This window comes from Monodon monoceros, unplaced genomic scaffold (genome assembly GCF_005190385.1).
Source record: "Monodon monoceros isolate NGI ecotype Baffin Bay Population unplaced genomic scaffold, NGI_Narwhal_1 Super_Scaffold_19, whole genome shotgun sequence".
In the NCBI taxonomy this organism is placed as follows: Eukaryota; Metazoa; Chordata; class Mammalia; order Artiodactyla; family Monodontidae; genus Monodon; species Monodon monoceros.
Genome location: NW_021703775.1, coordinates 12,358,338 through 12,381,759, shown reverse-complemented (window position 1 = coordinate 12,381,759; position 23,422 = coordinate 12,358,338). Strand labels below are relative to the sequence as shown.

General features: G+C 40.7%; 1 protein-coding gene across 1 annotated transcript in view; it reads right to left on the bottom strand.

Moving 5' to 3' along the window:
- EIF2AK3 (eukaryotic translation initiation factor 2 alpha kinase 3) overlaps positions 1-23,422 on the bottom strand; it is a 68,906-nt gene that overhangs the window by 32,118 nt on the left and 13,366 nt on the right. Inside the window, exons 2-3 of the mRNA XM_029231516.1 lie at positions 21,277-21,406; positions 1,486-1,680 (exon numbers count right to left, since the gene is read on the bottom strand). Of these exons, the coding sequence (XP_029087349.1) occupies positions 1,486-1,680; positions 21,277-21,406 (325 nt within the window). The remainder of the gene's footprint in view (positions 1-1,485; positions 1,681-21,276; positions 21,407-23,422) is intronic.

Sequence of the window (23,422 nt, the reverse complement as noted above, 5' to 3'; positions counted from 1 at the left end):
ACTCAATACTCTGTAATGGCCTATGTGGGAAAAGAATCTAAAAAAGAGTGGATATATGTGTATGTATCACTGATTCACTTTGCTGTACACCAGAAACTAACAAAACATTGTAAATCAACTGTACTGCAATGAAATTTTTTAAAATAAATAACCTGAAAAAGAAAAAAAAGCAACAGCTAGATTACCACCAACTCCTAAAATGAAACATTTAGAACCATAAAAGTACCAATGAATATTTATTTCTGAGAATAAGTCTTACTTTGAGCATTTCCACGGAAGAAATGGATAACTAGTTGGGATCTCTTAGGAATAATATCATTAATAAAATTCTAGGTGAATTTAAAAAAAAAACACCTCAGAATTTCCATATGACGGAAATATTTAGTTTTTAAAAATCTGAACCTTTTCTAACAGCTGCCGTATTTTCAAGTACTTCTTTGAAAATTTCACTCAAAGGAAAAGGAAGATTCTTTGGAATGATGTGACCAAATGCTCACAGAAAGAAGCATACCTGCTAGAATACCAGAATTTTGGAGGAGCACATCAAATCAGAGACCCAGGTGACGGGGTTCAATCCCATTGTTTTACTGATGAGAATACTGAAGGAAACAAAGGATCACAAGGCCGCCTCAATACAATTGCAGGTGGCTGGAGAGGGCAGAGAAGCTTGCAAAGGGCCTATGGGCCTAACACTCAGACAAGGGATCCCTAAAGTTTGAAAAACTTGAGGGCCAAAGATCTTTTTTCTATTCTTCCTTATTTTCGTCTTAAGTCTATATACAGATATTCAAGTGTCAACGTATTAAGGGGTTAAAAAGAGATTTTTACCTTTCCAAAAAGCATGGTTTTAATTAGTTATTCCCCATAATGGAGTTTTAAGACCCAATCTTAGAAGCAGATCATCTCCTAAGAGCTAATAATGGAGAAAGTCTAGGTCATTAACAGTATGACTTTTTCTTCACACAGATCTAAGTCAAATCTGACCTTGGCAGTTTCCGAACCTTTGAAAGTCTTGGTTTTCTCATCTGTAAAATGAGTACAAACTTGCCTCTTGCATCCTCTTACGATAGGCTCAAACTAGAGAAATAAGTAGTAGCAATTATTCTTATCATCAGGATTATTATTATTCTTTGGAGGGTTCCTCATCTATCCAAATGAAAATTGTAAAATGTAACCATTAGAAATATTGTGATGATTTCAAAATAAGGCATGAAGAATGCACCTGACATACAGTAGACCACCGTTATTCATTCTCTTCCCCCTGCTATTCCTGGCTCTGCTGTTCATTCTGTTATCTTGGATAAATTTAGTTTCTCTTAATAATATTCCCCCTTTCTACTTCACAGTTCTTTTATCAAGAGAAATGATAGCCTCAGGGGAAAATTATTACAAAGCTCAACCAGTAATAGTATAGTTTAAGAAATTATCTCTTCTATTCCTATTTATTTTGATTTCTCCCCAAACAAACTGAACATTTTTACTCACCTTTCCGCTATATGCACTGAGTCCATATGTAGTGAGAGACTTTCCTCCAACCAAGACAACATCATCTCCAAATTTATAAGAAGATTCAAGAAGCGATTCAACTGTAAACGGAACTGTTTCCATGCTCTCACGGTCCCGGTCCCACTGGAAGAGGTCTCCATCCAGGGAAGGAATGATCATCTTATTTCCAAATACCTAAAATAAAAAGCCAACTTTTAAAAGGATTTTATGAATGGATAAAAAAGATGTGGGTCATGTAAACAATAGAATACTACTCAGCCATAAAAAGAATGAAATACTGCCATTGCAGCAACATGGATGGACCCAGAGATTAACATACTAAGCGAAGTAAGTCAGACAGAGAAAGACAAATACCATATGATATCGCTTATATGCGGAATCGAAAACACGACACAAATGAACTTATCTACGAAACAGAAACAGACTCACAGACATAGAGAATAGACTTGTGGTTGCCAAGGGGGAGAGTGGGTGGGGAGGAATGTTTTTGGGAGTTTGGAATTAGCAAATGCAAACTAGTATATATAGGATGGATAAACAACAAGGTCCCACTGTATAACACAGGGAACTATGTTCAATACCCTGTGATAAACCACAGTGGAAGAGAATATGAAAAAGAATACATATATGTATAACTGAATCACTTGGCTGTATAGCAGAAATTAACACAACATTGTAAATCAACTATACTTCAATAAAATAAATCTTAAAAAATAAATTAATAAAAGGATCTGAACTGTAAGAGTAGGAACTAAAAGCCGTAGTCTCTCACCGGAGGTACTCAGGCCTCCTGAGCAGCATACGAAACGGCACAATTCATCCACCAAAAGCAACTTAAAAGAACCACCCATCTCTCCTGGGACCCACAGGTACACTCCAGTCTGGTTTTCCTCAAACTCTGTTTGCCACAAGCCAAGCGTGTTCCATAACAATAAGGGAATTACTAAGGAGAGTTCTGTGACCAAGTGAGTTCAAGAAGAGGTTACTGGGCTTCTCTGGTGGCGCAGTGGTTGAGAATCCGCCTGCCGATGCAGGGGACACGGGTTCGTGCCCCGGTCCGGGAGGATCCCACATGCCGTGGAGCGGCTGGGCCCGTGAGCCATGGCCGCTGAGCCTGCGCGTCCGGAGCCTGTGCTCCGCAACGGGAGAGGCCACGACAGTGAGAGGCCCGTGTACCAAAAAAAAAAAAAAGAAGAGGTTACTGTGGGAGTTCTTATAGTGATTACTACGTTAACGCATAATATGATTTTCTAGTAAAGGGATAGTTTATGCAGCACTTTCCAAGTCTATTTTATCCAGGCCAATTACCATCATAGGTTCAGATCCAAGGAACACAGGCTGGTTTACGCAGCATCCCATTCTTTCTTTCATTCACTTTCTCAGATCTGCTATGAGCTAGAAGCCTGGTAACCGAGCTTACGGATTTAATGCTCTTAGCTGTCCTTCCTTCTTTTATCAACGTTAACTGAGGGCCTACTACATGCTAGGGGCTATTCTGTTGCTTAGGATACACCAGGGAGCAAAACAAATTAAAAAAACAAAACAAACCCTGCCACTGTGGAGCTCAAACTCTGGTATCGGGAGATAAACAACGTAATAAATAATTCCAGAGTATGTTAGGTGTTAAATGCCATAGTGAAAAAAATAGAACAAGATAAAGGGGGAATGGATAAATGTGTGCATGGGAGGGGACAGGACTTGTCAGGAATGGTTAAGTTCAGGGTAGGTCCCATTGAGAAAGTAATATTTGAGCAAAATCCAAACATAAGCGTTAACCCTGCTGATACCTGCGGAACAGCCTTTGCAAAGGCCTTAAGGGGGAAGTGCACTGTGAGGAGGAAAGGAAACAGGTTGTAGAGGCAAGGATGGAGGTGGGGAGAGCAAGCAGAAGGCCGGAGATGATAATGGTGGTGCTGGTGGTGGGCTACAGTGCAGCTGTTGCCTGCGGTTAGATGTGGGATATAACTGGAAGGTAAAGCCAACAGGATTTCATGGTGGATTCCCTGTACGGAATGAGCGGAAGAAAAGCGCTCAGGATGACTCTAAAGATTTTGGCCAAGAAAATCTTGTTTCTTGAGAAAGAGCTAAATTAGTACACGACTTTGTGACACTGGCCTTCTGGCATTTCAAAATAGACACAACTCGGGAATTCCCTAGTGATCCAGTGGTTAGGGCTCGGCACTGTCACTGCGGTGGCCCGGGTTCAATCCCTGGTCGAGGAACTGAGATCCCGCAAGCCGCACAGCGCGCCAAAAAAACACAAAAAAACAAAACAGACACAACTTGACTTATTTCAGCTAATGACACGATTATTTTCCTGATCGTCAAGGCTCAAAAATCTGGAAAAAGAGACTATGAAAGAAGCATGAGTTTAAAAACCAGAAAACCTCCAGACAAATGTCGATTTGCTTTTTTAAACAAAATTTCTCTATGGACTTCTTTGTTCCTTGAGCAGCAGAATTCCTTTCTTTAAAGGGATACTTACGGGGATATTTTAAAGAGATCCTTTTCAGTCACAAAGTGTTCTCCGTTGATGCTCAGCTAATATATCCCTCCCCCCCTCCCCCACCCCAGCTGTGCCCCACACCCCTGGGGTTCTAGAAGACAGGTTGAAAAACACGACTCTAATCCACTTCTTTCCTTCATTTTGTAGTTCAAATCCTCTATCTCCTGCCCGAACTATTATAACAGCCTCTTTACAGTTCTTAACTGGAAATTCCCTCAATCTAATCTCTGCATATCTTCTAGATTAATCCCTGAATCAGACTTAAGCTTGTTATGACACTATTCAAAAATCCTCGACAGCTCTCCATTATCTTCTTACTAAAGACCCCAATTCCTAACTCTGACATACATTCAAAGTCCTCTAAACGTGACCTCAAACAACCTTTTCCTTGTTGTCTTTCACTTTTCCCCACGTGGGTGGAAATCAGGTGTCATTACTTAAGCAGGATGTTTAATGTTTTTACTGTTATTGTTCAGTTATGTCATTGTCAATGTCATTTCTTCTCCCTGGAACATCCTCCTGTACCAACCCTGCCCACTGAAACCCTATCTGGCCTTCAAGCTAGCATCACTTATGTTTTTGCTGTGAAATCCAAGAAAATTGTAGCAGCGTCAGTTCTCTGACAAAAGCCTTAATACTGCACTTTTTGCTGTAACTGTAAACTGAGACACCATTACAGTCTCAAAAATTGTTTATTGTACCTCTAACAAATATTTATCAGGTATACTAACGTGTATACATTTATGTTTATTCAGTGGCTGTAAAAGTAATGCACTCAAACCTAGTGCCCAGATTTTGTTATCTAATTCCATTCCCCACCGAAAGAACAAAGGCTCCTGAGAGAAACGGCTGCCTCCAGGGCGGGGGCAGGGCAGGTACAAGATGAGCCTTTAACATCTTATTAGTCTAAAAAGTAAAGATATGCACAAAAAAAGACGGAAACATGTCACTGACCACATCTGGAATTTAAGCACCAGAATGATTAAGTACTGAATTATAAAACATTGGAAAAAAAATAAGGAATTTATGCATCCGCACTGATAACAAATAGATAAAATAAACAACATATGGGGGAGAAGAGAGGGCTTTTACTGCAATGAAATGCCAAATGTCTACTGGTAAATATGAAGGGAGGCCTGGAGTTGGAAAAATTAGCATCTTGCAGACATCATAGTAAAGACTGCAACAGGCAAAAATCAGCCATGGTGTTAAATCTCGGTGAAAATTTGGATGAGGAGCAGGATATCTGCACTGTCTTAAAGTATCTTCCCACAGGGCTTCCCTGGTGGCGCAGTGGTTGAGAGTCCGCCTGCCGATGCAGAGGACACGGGTTCGTGACCCGGTCCGGGAAGATCCCACATGCCGCGGAGCGGCTGGGCCCGTGAGCCATGGCCGCTGAGCCTGCGCGTCCGGAGCCTACGCTCCGCAACGGGAGAGGCCACGACAGTGAGAGGCCCGCGTACAGCAAAAAAAAAAAAAAAAAAAAGTATCTTCCCACAGACTGCTTATTAGTTACAAAAAGTTAAGAAAAACATAACAGAAACAGTCATTATATAGTGGAGAATTCAGACAATACCTTGACTGGATGATGAAATGAGTGACAGACGTGATACCCTGAGAGAGGATGCAACACCAGCCATGCAGCGTTCTGAGCCAAGCATACACAGCCTGGATCTAATCACCGGGAAACATCAGACAAGCACAAAATGAGGAAAGTTCTATTTTTTTTTAATATCAGTAAAAGATAAGAGAGACTATATTCTTCAAAAATGTCAATGTCCCTATATACACTACCAAATGTAAAATAGATAGCTAGTGGGAAGCAGCCACATAGCACAGGGATATCAGCTTGGTGCTTTGTGACGATCTAGAGGGGTGGGACAGGGAGGGTGGGACAGGGAGGGTGGGAGGGAGGCTCAAGAGGGAGGGGATATGGGGATATATATATATACATATAGCTGATTCACTCTGTTATACAGCAGAAACTAACACAGCATTGTAAAGCAATTATACTCCAATAAAGATGTTAAAAAAAAATGTCAACGTCATACAAGATAAAGTCTGTGGGGAAAAAAATCCAGATTAAAAGAGGTTAATGTAACAGGTAAATGTATTACCTGACCCTAGACTAGATGCTGTACTGGGAGTGGAGAACGCTATAAAAGACATTATTTAGGTCAACTGATGAAACTGGAATATGGACGGTAAAGTGTCCATATAAATTTATGAAGTTGATAACTGTACTGTTATGTAAGAGAAAAGAGAAATGTCCTATTTCTATTAGGAAATGCACACTGAAGCATTTAGGAGTAAAGGGCTACAATGGATATTTATCTTTAGATGTTTCAAGAAAAAAAGAGTATGTATGGGGGATTTGGAGATAAGAGAGAGAGAGACAGAACTCAAATGATAAAGCAAACACGTTTTTAGCAGATAAATCTGGGTATATAAGGGTTGGGTTTTTTTCATACCAAAAGTGTGCAACTTTTTGTAGTGTGAAATTATTTCCAAATAAGAGGTTAAAAAGAAAAGAAAGATACTCAAGAGCCTTGAAGGGGCTCTGTAACTAAACTCGGAAGGCTAGACCATTAAACTGAAGGCTCATCATAATTCTGGATATTTAAAGATCTCCAACTACTACTTTTATTAAAAAAAATTTGATTTTTAGTAAGCTCTCAAATGACATCAGTATGTATGTATACCATACATACATATGTATACCACCTCATATTATCTTAGAATTTTAACATTACTATTTTATTCTTTGCTTTCTTATATTTCTTGATAACAACAAATAAAAGATTATATTTTCAAAAATTAAAACTTTTTATTTTTATCTTCTGTAGAATGTCCAACTTGAGGCTGTCATTAAGAACAGATTTAGGTCATAGTTTATATACCCTACAGTAACAGTATTGTAGTATTTAGCCAATGTGATCTCTCATTTTAAGTTACATATCAGTTAGGAAATCAAGTGTTTACTGTTCTCTACCTCCCATATTATGTTAGGTATTCTCTATTCCATTTACTAGAACAATAAATTCAAATTGTGATAAAATTAAAAAATAGGTATTGTCTGGTAATGTCAACAGTACTACTGGTTGAGTACAAATAGGGAGAGCAGGTGTGCGTCACTACAAGAAAGAGGAAGAGGGGTTAGTGGGTCTCTAGTAAACAAATAACATTTATTTTTACTTGTTTCCTTTTCCATTAAACAACTTCTTTTCCCCTAAAGAAGTAGCAGGTCCTTAGGGAACACAATGGCTTCTAAGTGCAACCGCCCCCAATCCCCCCAACAAAAAAACAAACCAGAAAATCCATCAAACAAATAGGAGCTAAAATTCATCATTGCTTCCAAATGTAAAAGAAAGCAAACTTATTTGCAATTAAAAATATGGCTTAAACAACCTAGAAGATTTCACGTGATTGACCAGGTTGAGAAAAACTGCCTTATTTTAAAAGAAGAGTGCAAAACCCAAAACAAAAAAGCATTATGATTCAATACTCAATCATGTCATATTCCTGGACTGTGATTTTAAAGTTCACTTTTAAGTAGCTGCTCTTCACTAATTGGCTGCTTATGACTCATACCCACGGCTGCTAACCTCTGCACCAATCGCTGTGAAGTCTTTCAGGCTGCATCTGTGAAAGCAGATGGTGTGTTTTCCTTGAGAGCCACAAGAAGAGATATATGCCTGCAGTTCAGGTAGAGAGATGACATCACCCCTCAGAAGAGCATTACCTCACCCTCCCAGCATAGGAATGAGTCACCCGGAGAGTCAACTGCAAATCTCTTGGTATAAAAAAATGTAGGTTATGGTGATGCATTTTCCCATTCCACTGATTTGCCTCTGGAAGCTGCTATTTGTTCTGATTCGCTGCTCTGCATCTCAAACTAATTATGTGACTTGCTTCCCACTTCAGTCATTTTTAAAAATACAAATGCTTGTTATTTGGGGTTTTTTCCTTTATTTGTTTTTCCCTGTTAATAATTTCAAAATAAAAGGTTTGTCAAATCAGCTGGCAAACTCGGTACCTAAGATCCAATCAAGGTCTTTAACCACGCAATCACAAAGCAGTTTAGTAAAGTAATTCAATTACCGTTTCTGAACAATCTCTAACTGGCATAATGAATACCAGTGGCACATGTAATCAAGGACTCTATTTGAAATCAGAATGTGAGATAAGAACTCTATTTTCAAGTGGCAGAAGGAACTTCAACTGAGAAAATAAAGGAAGTACTACTACTAAAATGAATATAACCAGCAATAAAAACAAAAATTCTTCTAATATGCAAAAATATATTTTCATTCAGTTCTTCCTTCTTTTTCTATGCAACTACCTCCCCACCCACCCATCTGCAACCTCCCACCATCAACACATACACTTTTGGGGGTATATTCAACTTTATTTTAACTTAATATGAAAGTTTTGAAACATAAAATGTAAAGAGATGAATATAATAAACCCCCATGTATCTTGTCACCCAGTTTCAACAATCATCGACATTTTGCTACTCCCCACCCATCCACTACATATATTTGTTAATGAGAGTATTTTAAAGTCAATCACAGGCATCATGTCATTTCACCTATACATACTTCAGTATTCATTGCTGAGAAGCAACTACCATACCAATGTTACATCTAACAGAAATAAGAGTAATTCCTTAAAATGATCTAATATTCAAATTTCCCTGATATTGCAAGACATACTATATAATTGGTTTGCTTCAACAAGGAACTTAAACTCCACATATTATATTTGATTCTTTTTTTCCCCCATAAGGGCCCCTTTCACTCCTTTTTCCGTGCATTGATTTACTTGAGAAACCAGATTATTCACCCTACAGAATGTCCCACAGTTTGGATTTTGCATGTCACTTAACTTGTTCCTTTATTCCCTGTATTTTCTAAAAAAGTGTAATTACGACTGGAGCTCTGATCTGATGCAGGTTTGATTTTTTTGGACAAGACTACTTCACAGGTGGTGCTATATACTTCCTATTATAACAGAAGTCAGCAAACGACAGCTCTCGGGCCAAATCTGACCCAGTGCGTGTTTCTGTAAGCAAAGTTTTATTGGAACACAGGCATGCTCATTCATTCCTATATTGTCTATGACTGCTTTCCCACTACAACTACAGAGACCATATGGCCCGCAAAGCCCAAGATATTTACTATCTAGCCCTTTACAGAAAAAGTTTGCCAACCCGAGTTGTCGTATTTGTTACTATTAATCAGTGGATGTAAGGGAGTCAGCCTGACCCCCCCACTTTAAAGTGTCCCACCAACTTTTCACCATTTTAGTATCAATTGATGATCTACTACTTCAGTAAAATAATAAAATAATGACTTCTAATTCTATCATTCTTTCCACATTTATTAGCTAGAATTTTTCTATGAAGAAGAACTTTCCTCATTCGGCTGTGGAAGCTGGATTTGTATACACTAGCATTTTCTCAAGTAGTGACTCAAATTAAACACTTTCAAATCCACAAAGTTGTATACAGTGTGTACCCTAACCAAGAAAGAGGGAAAACGATCACGCTGGCCCTGACGGTTAGAAAAGCCAAGTCCCAAATACGAGCTCAGCAGCAGTAAGAGTTAAAAGAGAGGAAGGGGGAAGAAACAGAGTGAAAAAGCACGTGGAGAGATGCAGATTCATGAGACAGAGATAAGGAAAAATGGAGATAGACTATCTGGGAAAAGGATGGAAAAAAACCAACTACTCTAGGATATTCATGAAAGGGACACCCTCTCTCCCTCCTACCTCAGGAACTCCAAGCATCCCTGGTATAATACAACAAATGATGCTTCCAATGATGAGCTCAGGACTTAGTTAAAAGATAAAAGTCACCAAGATTGGGAAGATGTAAAATACATGAAAAACATTCATTGAAAGTGTTAAATTGTTGACTTTTTTTTGATACCTGGAAATCCCCTTTGCCCAGAACAATTACTTTCCTTGCCACGCTAGCTGTTTTGGAAACCGAGGTAGGGCGAGGCAACAGCAGGCACCCAACGTATGAAATGGAAACGTGTCCACGGGGAGGTGACTGCGGCTCATCCAGCCCCATCCCTGGGTCCCTGACTCCACCAGCCACTCACTAATGTGACCTTGGACAAAAACTAACACTCTACTCTTTTACAAAATGCCTCAAATTAACTTACTGCACTGGATCCTCAAAAGCACTCTCCACAGCTTTTTGAAAAGGTATGTCTTCTGATCCCTAAACTACCAATGACTGCTTCTACCACTCTGGGGATCCATAGGCCTCCTGCTTTTCTCACTCCTTCCCCTGTCCCCCTCAATTCTTCCAGAGTCAAAACAGAAAGGGTTTTTAACATTTTCTTTTGCTGTAAGACTTTCAATGAGACTTTGATGAATCACAGGGTTCTCTTAATGAGGCATCTGCATTGTTAATTATCTATATTTAGAAAATATTTATAAAGAATTCACACCAACTAACCATTGGGGAAATGTGGAAGAAAGCAGGAAAATCCCTAAAATCCTACTAAAGCCAATCTCTCCTTGAAACCCTTTCTTCTCTCTGACTCATCACTCTCTACCTGAATTTTAAAATGTTAGGGAGGGACGTCCCTGGTGGTGCAGTGGTCAAGAATCCGCCTGCCAATGCAGGAGACATGGGTTCAAGCCCTGATCTGGGAAGATCCCACATGCTGCGGAGCAACTAAGCCCGTGCGCCACAACTACTGAAGCCCACGCGCCTAGAGCCCGTGCTCTGCGACAAGAGAAGCCACCACAATGAGAAGCCCGCGCACCACAACGAAGAGTAGCCCTGCTCGCCACAACTAGAGAAAGCCCGCGCGGCAACCAAGAACCAACGCAGCCATAAATAAATAAAGACAGATAGATAAATATCCTTTAAAAAATTTTTTTTAAATGTTAGGGATTCTGAAAATTTGGTTGGAGGTCATCTTCTCACCCTACTCTCCTTCCAGGTGATTGCTCCTCTCAGCTCCCAGGACACGAACACTTCTAACTTTTCTCTTCAGCCCAGACTTTTCCTCTGAGGGCACCAGACCCACATATGCACAGGCTTCCTTAACATCTCTGTTAAGGTCACTCAAGGTCAAGGTCACTCGGCACTCACCACATCTAAACAAATTTATTTTCTCCCTCTCTACACCTGTTCCTTTTCTTTTTTCTTTTTTTTAAAGGGGCCGGGGAGCAGTCTCGGAGGACACTTTTATTTTTATTTACTTATATTTTTTTGGCCGCACCAGCGGCTTGTGGGATCTTAGTTGCCTGACCAGGGATTAAAGCCGGGGCCCTCGGCAGTGAAAGGATGGAGTCCTAACCACTGGACTGCCAGAGAATTCCCCCACCTGTTCTTAATTTACTACTAATTTCTCCTTTGGTCTTTTCATTTCATAAAGACGTCCCTCCTTAAACTTCTCTTCAATCCATCACTTCACTCCCCTCACTTCCCCGGTCACCTTATCATCCCCATCTGTACTAGACCTGGTCTCTTAACTAGTCTCCCCACTTCTGCCTCTTCCAGTCCATTCTCTACAGTCAGTAGAGACTGACTATATAAGTGGTCAGTAGTCAGTAGACTACAGGAGAGATTGATACTAGAAGGATTTTAGGGATTCACCTGCTTTCTCCCAGATTGATCATTCCTGCTGCAAGGCCTTGATGCCAGCTGTTTCCTCTCTCAGAGCAGTCCTTCCCAGCCTCTCTACCCATTTCTTGCAGCTCTTTCTCCTCATAGGATCTCAGTCGTAAACACAATTTCTTCTGAGAAGCCTTCTCTGACTTCTCTGACTTCCCAGCTGGGAGGTCAGGTATCCTTGCTAAGTCTCTCTTAGTTCTACCTGTCCTTGTGACAGTTACCACAACTCAATTATGATACTGACATTATAATCATTTCATATCCGGCTCCACAGAGTGTCATGTAAATTCCATGATGGCAAGGATCTCATCTGTCTTGGGCATTGCTGTACCCCAGCGCACAGCCCTGCAGGATTCCCTGTCTCCTTAAACACCAGTTCAGTTTTGGATGTGGTAAGTTCAAGTACCTTTGAGTCTCTCACTAGGGTTAAGAAGCAGTTAAGTGCTCACAATGTGCTGAGCGCCATGCTAAAGTCTGCTCTCTATATGAGGTCTTTGAGTGATTATTCCTGATAAAGCACATTAAGAATTATAATGATTAGAGCAGAAAATGCAAACACATTGGTAAGTATTGAGGCATTTCAAAAGGCATGAAATATTGGAAAGGGGGCAAGAAATAAGCACAAGGATCTAGGGTTGAGTCTCCGTTTTACTACATCAGACAAACCTCTGAATCATTTTGAGCCCCAATTTTCTCACCTGGAAAATGGGGGTTAATAAGAGTATTTTATAAGGCTATGTTAAGGAATAAATAAGAATGGATTTGATGTCACTTTGCAAACTATAAAGTGCTAGTCAAGCAATACTTGTCAAGTAGATGTAATGATCCAGGGCTGCTATTTTGAACCTCTAAGGTAATTCGTGTGTGAGCGCATATATACATATACTTGTTAAAGAAAAAAGTTAAAAACGAAAATACAAACTCTTAATCTGACTATCTATAAATTCAGCATAAGCCTTCTTTTATTCTCAATAAGGAAACTTCAGAAATGACTATGGTTCATTAACACTAAATTTCACATATTGCAAAAAGCTTTCAGAATTCAAATAGTCACTCCAAAAGTAAATTCAAGGAGAGAGCAGAAAGCTTAATTATGCCATGTCAGTAACAGTTGGCCCTTGAATGTGCATTTGCACTGCATGAATCCACTTACAAGTGAATTTTTGTCACTAAATACATACTCCAGTACTCCACGATCCACGGTTGAATTTGCGAACATGGAACCGTGGATACAGAGGCCCACGGAGAAGTTATGTAGGATCTTCCACTGCATGAAGGGTTGGCACCCCTATCCCCAAAGCTGTACAAGAGCCAACTGTATCTCTTTCCCAATCCTGAATTCACAACACCCATCTAAAAACAAAGTCTTAAAACTATATAAAGGTGAGTTTGATATAAGAATTAAATACATCAAACTGTGACCAGTCTTTGACTCACCAGAAATCTCTATCAGCCCTAAAATTCTCCTTTGAATATAGAAGTTCTGAAGGTTCATAAAGTACTTTATTGGCCAAAAAGATAAACAATATTAAAGAGAAGTTAACAGGCATATTTTTGTGTATTTTAGTTCTTCAAAAATGTTGCGCTATATATCGAACACAAAATAGTAACTCTTAAAGTAAAATGAGCAACTGACCAGACTACTAGTTGACAAAATTGACTGTTTGTGACTTTATGAGAGAAAAAAAAAGATGTTCCAACATTGTTGTGTTGAGGAAACAATTTTTTAAACATTTCCCTAGATTTCAAGGAAAACATTGAAATTACCATGATGGGGAAAGTAAAGGAAGCTTATCTGCTGAAAGTAAAGTGTTCCCAGGAATCATACCTCAAAGACTAAGGAGGAGGCAACATGGTTTACAACTAGTTACGTGATCTAAACGTGAGGGATTATGAGATCTTTCAGTAGATCTGGATATTAGTCGAAGAAGGCATCCCATGTGACATGCTTAAAAGGAAATGTAGGTTAAAAAAAAAAAAAAAGAAAGAAAATGCAGAAGAAAAAAGAAATCCTGAAGTGAGTTGGTATTTATGATCATCAAAGATTGTGAATTATTGACCAAGAGCAGTGAGATACCAAGTAGATAGTTATTATTTCATTCTTTCTTTCCTTAACCTATAGTCAACCTACAAAACAAAATACCTCCAGGAAAACAACCAGGTTAATTTTTGAAGTATACTTTTTGCATTCACGGTGAAAAATACAGATTTAAGTACCTACCTTTGCCTTCACTTAGATTACTATTCATTCATAAAGGAGATAAATAATGTGCACAAGAAGTCAATTTCCTACAAAACAGAGTCAAATCAATGTCTCACTTGGCAACATGTGTGCTGGAATAAATCGATTTAGTTCACAGCACTGTTTTCAGCCATGCTAAGGGATTAATAAAACAAAATTAAATCAAAAAACTGTTTCATTTCTATAATTAAAAGAAAAGCAATTAACCTAAGCAATTATTTAAATATTGGCTTGCTCCGTGATTGACAGTGACTTTTCCAAATAAACCACCATCTTAGATGGTGCTCATCTAAGGCTCAAATTGTGCTAGTTTATGTACAGATGAAAGACTGCCAAATGACCAGACATCTTTCAGTATAGACTATCTTTAAAACAGATTACAGATCCTCTTTTAATAAAGCAATACTCAAAACGGTCTACTAATGGACCCTTGGTGAACAAATCAAGTAGCCATTAAAAATGTACTCTTTTCAAAAGATCCCCCCCAACCTATGAAGGCCCTTCTTCATGACTGCAGTCTGACTCTACAGTGCGCAGGCTGGAAAGCTTCAGCATCATAGTTGTCTGTTTCTGCACCTGTCTGAAACAGAAAGGCGGTGTGTCCCTTGGGGAGAAACATGCCTAAAATAAAATAAAACAAAACCCCAAACTCTAACTATAGACTTATAAGAGAGTTGTTTGTTCAAGAGGAAAAAAAAAAAAGGACATTTTAACAGAAAACTGAAGCAAAAAACAAATATGGTATCTCTAAATAAGGAAAAGGTAAAGGTATTGTCTAAGGACAGACTAGTTATATATACACAATTATAATATGCATTCTAAATACAGATAAGGAAGAAGGTCTTTGTATTTATAAATGTGTTCCAAAACACAGAGAAGCAGACAGTTCAAGGATATTATGTCTACTTAGATTTGGTGAACTGTGATCCAAATGCCACCCAGAGGGCTTCCCTGGTGGCGCAGTGGTTGAGAGTCCGCCTGCCGATGCAGGGGACGCGGGTTCGTGCCCCGGTCCGGGAAGATCCCACATGCCGCGGAGCGGCTGGGCCCGTGAGCCATGACCGCTGAGCCTGCGCGTCCGGAGCCTGTGCTCCGCAACGGGAGAGGCCACAGCAGTGAGAGGCCCGCGTACCGCAAAAACAAAACAAACAAACAAACAAATGCCACCCAGAGACCCCAAAGAAAAACTATGCTAATATGTCACAAAACAGAATTTTAAGACAATCAATGAGGAACCACTGCCAAATCTCCTTAGTGCTTTTTCAAGGCTGAATCTGCATATAAATTAACAGTGGAAAGCAAATCAGATTTTACCTCAGGTGGTCCTTCTGAAAATTAAAAACAAAATTCTTAGCTATGATCAAAAGTATTAGATGTAGAACCTAAGGGCACATGTTAAAGGTAACAGAGTAAACCTTAGGTTCATCATTTATTCTAACACACATACACACACACACACACACACAGTTTTAGCTTGGTTTGTTCAGTATTCTTTTGAGGAAGCTTATAAATACCTAGTCAAGAGGAAAGAGCGGCAAGTCAGATCTGTGTCCCATGGCAACCTTCCTGCAGCATGCAATGCATAATGGAACTGTCAATCTCATCCTTTGGGAACTTATTTTTTCCTTAACATAATCAAAACATGACTAAAGCAAAATAATAAACTATTTTATATGCTTTTTGATCAGAAAAGGTTAAGGACATCATGAAAGCAGGCTGACAGGCAATGAGATATGTACCTAACGGTAATGGATTTGTGCCATTTTTAAAAGAATCCTTAAATGTAGTAAAAGGGGAAGTTAAAAAATTCCTCTAGATAATTTATATGGGTGTTTCATGTGTTTGATGGTACCTGAGTCCTGAAGTTAGGATAATCTTTAGAAATTTAGTCCCTGGGGCTTCCCTCGTGGCGCAGTGGTTGAGAGTCTGCCTGCTGATGCAGGGGACACAGGTTCGTGCCCCGGTCTGGGAAGATCCCACATGCCGCGGAGCGGCTGGGCCCGTGAGCCATGGCCGCTGAGCCTGCGCGTCCGGAGCCTGTGCTCCGCAACGGGAGAGGCCACAACAGTGAGAGGCCCGCATACCGCAAAAAAAAAAAAAAAAAAAAAAAAGAAATTTAGTCCCTGGTGGTCCAGTGATTAAAACTCTGCGCTTCCGCCGTAGGGTCATGGGTTCGATCCCTGGTCAAGGAACTAAGATCCCACATGCTGCACAGCGCAGCCAAAAAATTTTAAAAAACAAGAAGAAGAAATTTAGCCCAATCCATAATTTTACAGAGAAGGAAATTAAAGCTCTACTGAAATAATTAGCCGGGTCACAGAGCCAGTTAACAGCAGCATCAATACTAGAACTGAAGCCTCTGAATCCCAGTGCCTCCTCCACACCACACGGCCTACAAAGTTCCTGTGATGCTTTTACTTTATTATTCTAGCAAAAGTACATGTGATCCATAACCAATTCCTCTATCATTAATAACTTAAAAATTATACAGTCTATCAAATCCTTTAGCCTTCAGCTTCTCATTAGATAAGTCACTTTAAGAATCAATGCACAGAGAATACATCTTCCCTGGTCTTCTGAGTTTAATTGGTTTCATCTTTGTACCACTCTTGATGAAAGGGTGGAGAAACTGACATTCTAATAGAGGAGTCTCCAAACGGAGCCTCCAATTGTCACCTGGGTGGTTCCTGCTACATCTCCCCACCAGTTCCTGCCTGCTGTACCCAGCTCTCCTCTGCACACTACCTATCCTAGCAAACACTGAGCTTCAGACAGAGAAAATTAACTATTTCTCCCAAAAAGTTAGGGACCATCATAAAATTGTCTATCAGATGCATTTAGAAGTGTACTGCATCCAATCTGGGGCATTTCAAATAGCAGTTTTTGTTCCTCTTTTGGTGGTGTTTTGTCCAGCTTCTGAACATAACTTCTAGATACTGAGCGATACACACCTTGCTGAATAACAGGTGACCCAAGCTCGAAACAAGTCCTCTCTCCTTGTTAATGTTTATAACCTTACGAATACTCTCATAATGGTGATATTTCTATTATATACTAGATCAGTCGTTGTCAAAATGTGGTCTGTGGATTCTGTTTGAGGTGCAGAGGGTCAAATGGTTTTCATAAGAAGGTGCTATTTGCCTTTCCCTGGGGTGCTATTTGCTTTGATGGTATAAAAGCAACGGTGACTAAAGCATGAATAAGGTACCAAACTCAGAGTCCTGGCATCTTCACTGTCACACACTCGCAGCAAAAAAAAAAGAAAAAAGTTTCACTCGAGAATGTTCTGATGAAACAATAAAAGTTAATTTCATTAAACTCTGACCTGAGTACATATATTTTTACTATTCTGCCTGGCTAACCAGGAGGTGTGCATTAAGGACTTCTGCCACAAACTGAAGCATGTTTTGAGGAAAAGCACCTGTGTGACTGAGTTTTGAGCTGAAACTAGTGGCATTGCTCACAAAGCTCTATTTGTACTTGAAAAATTGAGAGAAAAGCAGCAGTGATGAGACTTGGGTATTTGGCAGACGTTTTCTCAAAAATAAAGTGAACCTCTCACTTCAAGGAAAACAACTGACTGTGTTAATGATAAAATCCAAGTTTTCAAGCGAAAATGAGAATTTTGGAATAGCTGTATCTACCCATGTGAGCTTGACAGCTTCCCAGTTCTGGAAGACTTTTCTGATGAGATCAGTGGTGACAGTAAAAAAATTTGAGTTTACAAAATATTCTATAAGGAAATATGTCAACATTTGGAAGATCTGTGTAACTCAGTGAATCAATATTTTCCAAATGATGTTAGAAAATCATGCAGGAGTAAAAGGCAAGACAGACCGATGGATGTTACTGGCACAGAGCACAACAGTCCGATGATATGGTTTCAGATTCCGCGGGGCAACTCACCTTTCAGAAACTTCCACTTGTTCTCGTGTAGAACCAAAAAAGAATGATCGCAATCAACTGAAGAGGCTACTAAAATACTCCCTTTCTCCCCCACATACGGATTTTATTCTTCATACAGTTCAACCAAAACAACAACGCAACATATCGAACCCAGAAGCATATAGGAAAATCAAGTTGTCTTCTATTAAACTGGAAATTAAAGAGATTTGCAAAAATATAAAACAATGCCACTTTTCTCATTGAATTATTTTTTGGGGAAATACACTTTTTCTTTCCTTTTTTTCTAAAGATTTTTTGATGTGGACCATTTTTAAAGTCTTCATTGAATTTGTTACAATATGGCTTCTGTTCTGGTTTTCTGGCCCCAAGGCATGTGGGATCTTAGCTCCCTGACCAGAGATCAAACCCACACTCCCTGCACTGGAAGGTGAATTCTTAACCACTGGACCACCAAGGAAGTCCCCACTTATTCTTCATAAAAATATATTATTTATGCTACGTGCAATGCAATGGGGTTCATTTTTTTTTTTTTTTTTTTGGCAGTACGCGGGCCTCTCACTGCTCTGGCCTCTCCCATTGCAGAGCACAGGCTCCGGACGCGCAGGCTCTGTGGCCATGGCTCACGGGCCCAGCCGCTCCACGGCATGTGGGATCTTCCCGGACCAGGGCCCGAACCCGTGTCCCCTGCATTGGCAGGCGGACTTTCAACCACTGTGCCACCAGGGAAGTCCTGTTTTAATTTTTAATATGGCTTAAGTTTAGATAGATATAACCCATGGGGAAGAAAGCTCTTTGGATCTCTTCGTAATTTTTAAGAATGTAAAGGGTCCTGAAACCATAAAGTTTGAGATCCACTGTACTGGATGAACAGCCTGAGTTGTAAAGGGGAGGAACATACAAGATGTAGAAAGAGCTCCAGAGCAGGTGGAGTGGAGTACAGTCAGGCAAGCCTGGTTTAATCCCAGCTCTACCACGTAGTCGGTCTGTGACTTAAAGCAAATAACTTCTCTGAGCTTCCTATTCCTCTTCTGTAAAATGACACCAGCATATCAACCTCAGGAGGATGGCTGTGAGGATTACACGGTGTGTAAAGTACATTGTGTGTATATTACAGCTCTGGGAACAATGCTGTCATTAGCGTATCTACACAGTAAACACACAGTCTCAAGAAATGGTCCCAAGAACTTAGGGCAGTAGTGATCTAGTAAAATTTTTTGTGTGTAAAGTAGGAAATTAAAACCTAGATAATGCAAAGAGGTCTCAGAATTCTTTCCCTGAAATGGAAAGTGGTCAGTGAGCTTTGCATTTATTGTGTAAAGGTGACACAAACTTTTAAAATATGCTTGCAATTCAACATTTCAAAGCATTCTACCCAAAGGATCAAGGGTTGGGGGTGAGTGGGAAGAAGGATACTTAAAACAAAAGAGCCCTAACAAACCACAGAAAATGGTAAGGACTGGGGATGGTGAGAATATTCAACTGTAGTTTAAAAAACAGCTAATATAATTGCTATTGTAAGAAAATCTGCAAGCTCGACTAGCTGCTTATAATTTAAACACGCTCAATGGCACTCAGGTTATTACGACTATTTGTCATATCATGCAGTTTATGTTTCTGTGAGTGTGCATACTTTAGTTTATAGAAACACACATGCTTTGCACCACTACAACACACTATAATGTTACCTCAGATGTAAACAGCTTACAATCTTCTGATTTTGCTCATCACCTTTCGTGTCTAGTTTGAAAATAAAGCAAAATGTGCATACCCAAGCATAACCTCAGGAGGACACAGATAAATGAATATTCAGGTCTGAGTAGTAATTCATTTGACTATGACATCCAATTCAAACTTTTTAAGGCAATTTGCAATCAAAGTGTTATTTATATTAATAATTCACAAGTTCACAATTCTCAACAGATGTTTCCGGTATACTGTCCGGTAAGCAACAGGCACTCTGAAAGTCTAGTCGAAGCTTAGCACACAGCGAGTGTGGAGGCTAGGCAGTGCCACCGCCCTAAGTACCTGCCCGGGTGCCCCAGAAAGGAATCCAGGCTGGATTTTCTAGAGAGCAGCAGGGTCACTGGGAGCAGTTTTCCCATCAGAAAATTCCATCATCACTAATCAGGTCATTCTCAAGCCCCGCATGTTAGGTTTTGTCTTTTCCAAACTTGATACCAGCTAAGAAGCTTTTTGAAAGGGAAAGATTGATGATGAAAGGGAAAAAAAAGAGTACCCTAGGGAGTATCCCATAGGGACAAGGTAGAAGGCTGAGGGTATTCTGGAAAACAGGTGACTGCTTCCACGTCAGCAGTCGTAACTCTAAAGAGGGACTTATTTTAAATGATTTAAACAAGAGGGTAAAGCTCCAGAAAAGGAGAGAGATTTAATCTATTAGAGTCTAGACAAAAGGTCAGGTTGGGGGCTGTGTTTAAATGAGGGGAGTCTAGACTTCCCTCATTTAAACACAGCCCCGGGCTTCCCTGGCGGCGCAGTGGTTAAGAATCCGCCTGCCAATGCAGGGGACACGGGTTCGAGCCCTGGTCCGGAAGATCCCACAGGCAGCAGAGCAGCTAAGCCCGTGCGCCACAACTACTGAGCCTGCGCTCTGGAGCCCGCGTGCCTAGAGCCCGTGCTCCAAAACAAAGAGAGGCCACTGCAGTGAGAAGCCTGTGCACCGCAGCGAAGAGTGGTCCCCGCTCGCTGCAACTAGAGAAAGCCTGTGCGCAGCAACGAAGACCCAACACAGCCAAAAATAAATTAATTAATTAATTAAAAATAAATAAACACAGCCCCCAACCTGCCCCTCATCAAGGTGGGCAGCGTCCTTACTTTGCTGATGGTGACACTAAAGTTCTGAGGGGCTAAGTCACCTGCCCAAGTTTTGGAGTCATACGTCAGAGTAGTTTTGGAAGCAAGGTCTCTTTTTTTTGCAAATAATCCATTTTGTCTAAAATTACGCACCAAGGAAACTTCAGATGAGTTATGTCTACAATTAGGATGTACAACTGAGGGAAAATGTAGTGAATAATTCATGGGGTTTTGCAGCATGCATCCCTAACTATTAAAACCCAGTTATTTATGTTTGTTTTATGATGTCTAGGGGCCCTGTGATGATGACGACGACAGCAGGAAGACGAAGAACTTATGACCATGTTCGAGCTCAGATAATGAGATTTACTGATATAACAGATAGTATCCTCAATTACTCATTTACATAATTAACTCACTCCATATGCCCAAAACAACCCTAAGAAGTAGGTGACATTACCCACCTCATTTTACAGGAGGGAAACTGAGGAACAGAAAAGCTAAGTAAATGCCCCAACGGGACATAGCTTGTCAGAGACAGACATGCCCTACACGTAGGCAATCGGACACTGAGCCACAGCTCTCTAAGCAAATACCTGCTATTAATAATAATTGATGATTTGAACTAAGTTTTCCGGTCAACATATAACAGAAAATTCTCACCTCCGGTTTGCTAAGGCTGGATGACACCAAGGAACCGGATCCCACATCCAAATCCCACTGCTTTTGACCATGGTTCTCAGGATCCAAGGCAGCAATTCGGCCATCTAAAGTGCTGATAATCACTAAGGATCTGTAAATTTAAAAAACAATAGGACAGAGTTGAAAAGATATCGAAGACATACACTCAAAAGGAACCAGCCTCTCCCCAGGCCTCTATCTGTAGTGGGGGAGCACCTCCTCACGACACTTGCAGCCTTTCCGCCACTCTGTCTTGAGCCCTCCAAGACAACTGCTGCACTATGCCCTTTATGGGTTTGTTCCACTTATGAAAAGCCCCAGTCTCCGAGGTCACCCCTCCTTCCCACACTCTAATCCCCCACATGGAATTCGACATGCCCTGCTCTGTCCTCTTCCATTTCCCCACCTCCTAAAGCCTTCGCCCTGAAACAGCGTCCCCTGAATGTTCACTTACCTCCTTGCTCTGACAGAAACCTGGCTCTCCCTGAGCACACTGCTTCAGAAGCTATGAGAATTTTCTTCTCCATAACCCTTACCAGGCCCAGTGATGGTGTAGGCACACTCCTTGCACCTCGCTACCATTTCTGAACTATTTACTTTCTCTTCTCTCTAAAAATCCTCAGGTTCAGGTCATTCCATCCATTACTCCTCCTAATAATTGTCTACTGACCTTGGGTCACTAGCCCCATCCCTTGAGGATTCTGGCTCCTGGTTCACTGTCACTATTAACATGTTCTGTGGGTTTTCATTATCTGTCTACCTCGCCTCAGTCCCTAAGCCCTCGTCATTACCAATCACAACTTCCCTGTCCCACTGAAATTTCAAGCATTCCAACCCCAGTCACCAACCCCTCTTTTCCAGCTTACCTCCTCTACTTCCTTGACTCCAAAAACCCTCTGACCCCACCAGAACCCTATCAGCCATTGATCCTACCACTGTTCCCCTGAACTTGACTACCATTATGCCTTCACTTCTTTCTTATCCAGTTTAAATTCCATAGTCCTTCTTTTTTTTTTTTTTACTTTTTGGCTGCACCGTGCAGCATGTGGGATCTTAGTTCCCCGACCAGGGATCGAACTCGCGCCCCCTGCAGTGGAAACCCGGAGTGTTAACCACTGGACCACCAGGGAAGTTCCCATAGTTCTTCATTTTAAGCACTTCCTTGCTCACGCCCTCAACTCCCTAACCGCTCTCTTACATGTCACACTGAACTAGCAGAACTCCAACCCTGGTTCAATGAAACTTTCTGCCTTCGCTCAATCTTGCATCTGTGCGGTTGAAGAAAAATATAACCACGCTGACTGGTGTCACTCTACTCATGACCATCAACATCTAAAGGGCTCGAATGATGCTCCACAATCATAGCACGTTTCCCTAGTCTATCCACTCTCCCACTGTCCCAGGTTAACTACTTCATTTTGCCTTTGCCCTCAAACTTCCTACCCTAGCTCTTCCAAGCTCGTGCATCTCAGGGACTATGCTTCCTAGATAGGTGTTTACTAAGGAAAACAGAAATAATCAAAAGAGATCCCACCATCCCATCTCTCCATGTAACAGCACCTGGACCCATGAAATCTACCTCCCCTCCTCTTACTGCAGGTGAATTGTCCAGGACTCCATCCACTACCAACACTCCCCTTAGGCAATAGGTATCTCCCTGTGCATACATAGGGACTCACTCCTCAAAAACCTCTCCTCTTGCTCTCCCATCAATTATTCCCCCTCCACCACAGCATTCCTCTCAGCCTTCAAACCTGCCATTATATCCCCCAACTTAAAAACCAAACCAGATTAAATATAATGATCCATTCTCCCCACTCCAGCTTCCAATCCATTTCTCGGCCCCCTTTGGAACAAAACTCCTTGAAAGAGTTGTAATGTAGTCTGGGTCTCCAAATCCTCTCCCACTTTCTGTGCTGAACTATTTCTAGTCAAGTTCTTCCCTCCACCCCTTCATGGACAGGCTCCTGTGATACTCACCACTGACCTTCACACTGACAAATCCCATTCACTTGACCATCCAGTGACATGTGATCAGCTACTTCTCCTGCTCTCCATCAACTACTCTTTTTTTTCTATTTTATTGATGTTTTTTCACTTAAGTTTTTTTTTTTTTTTTTTTTTTTTT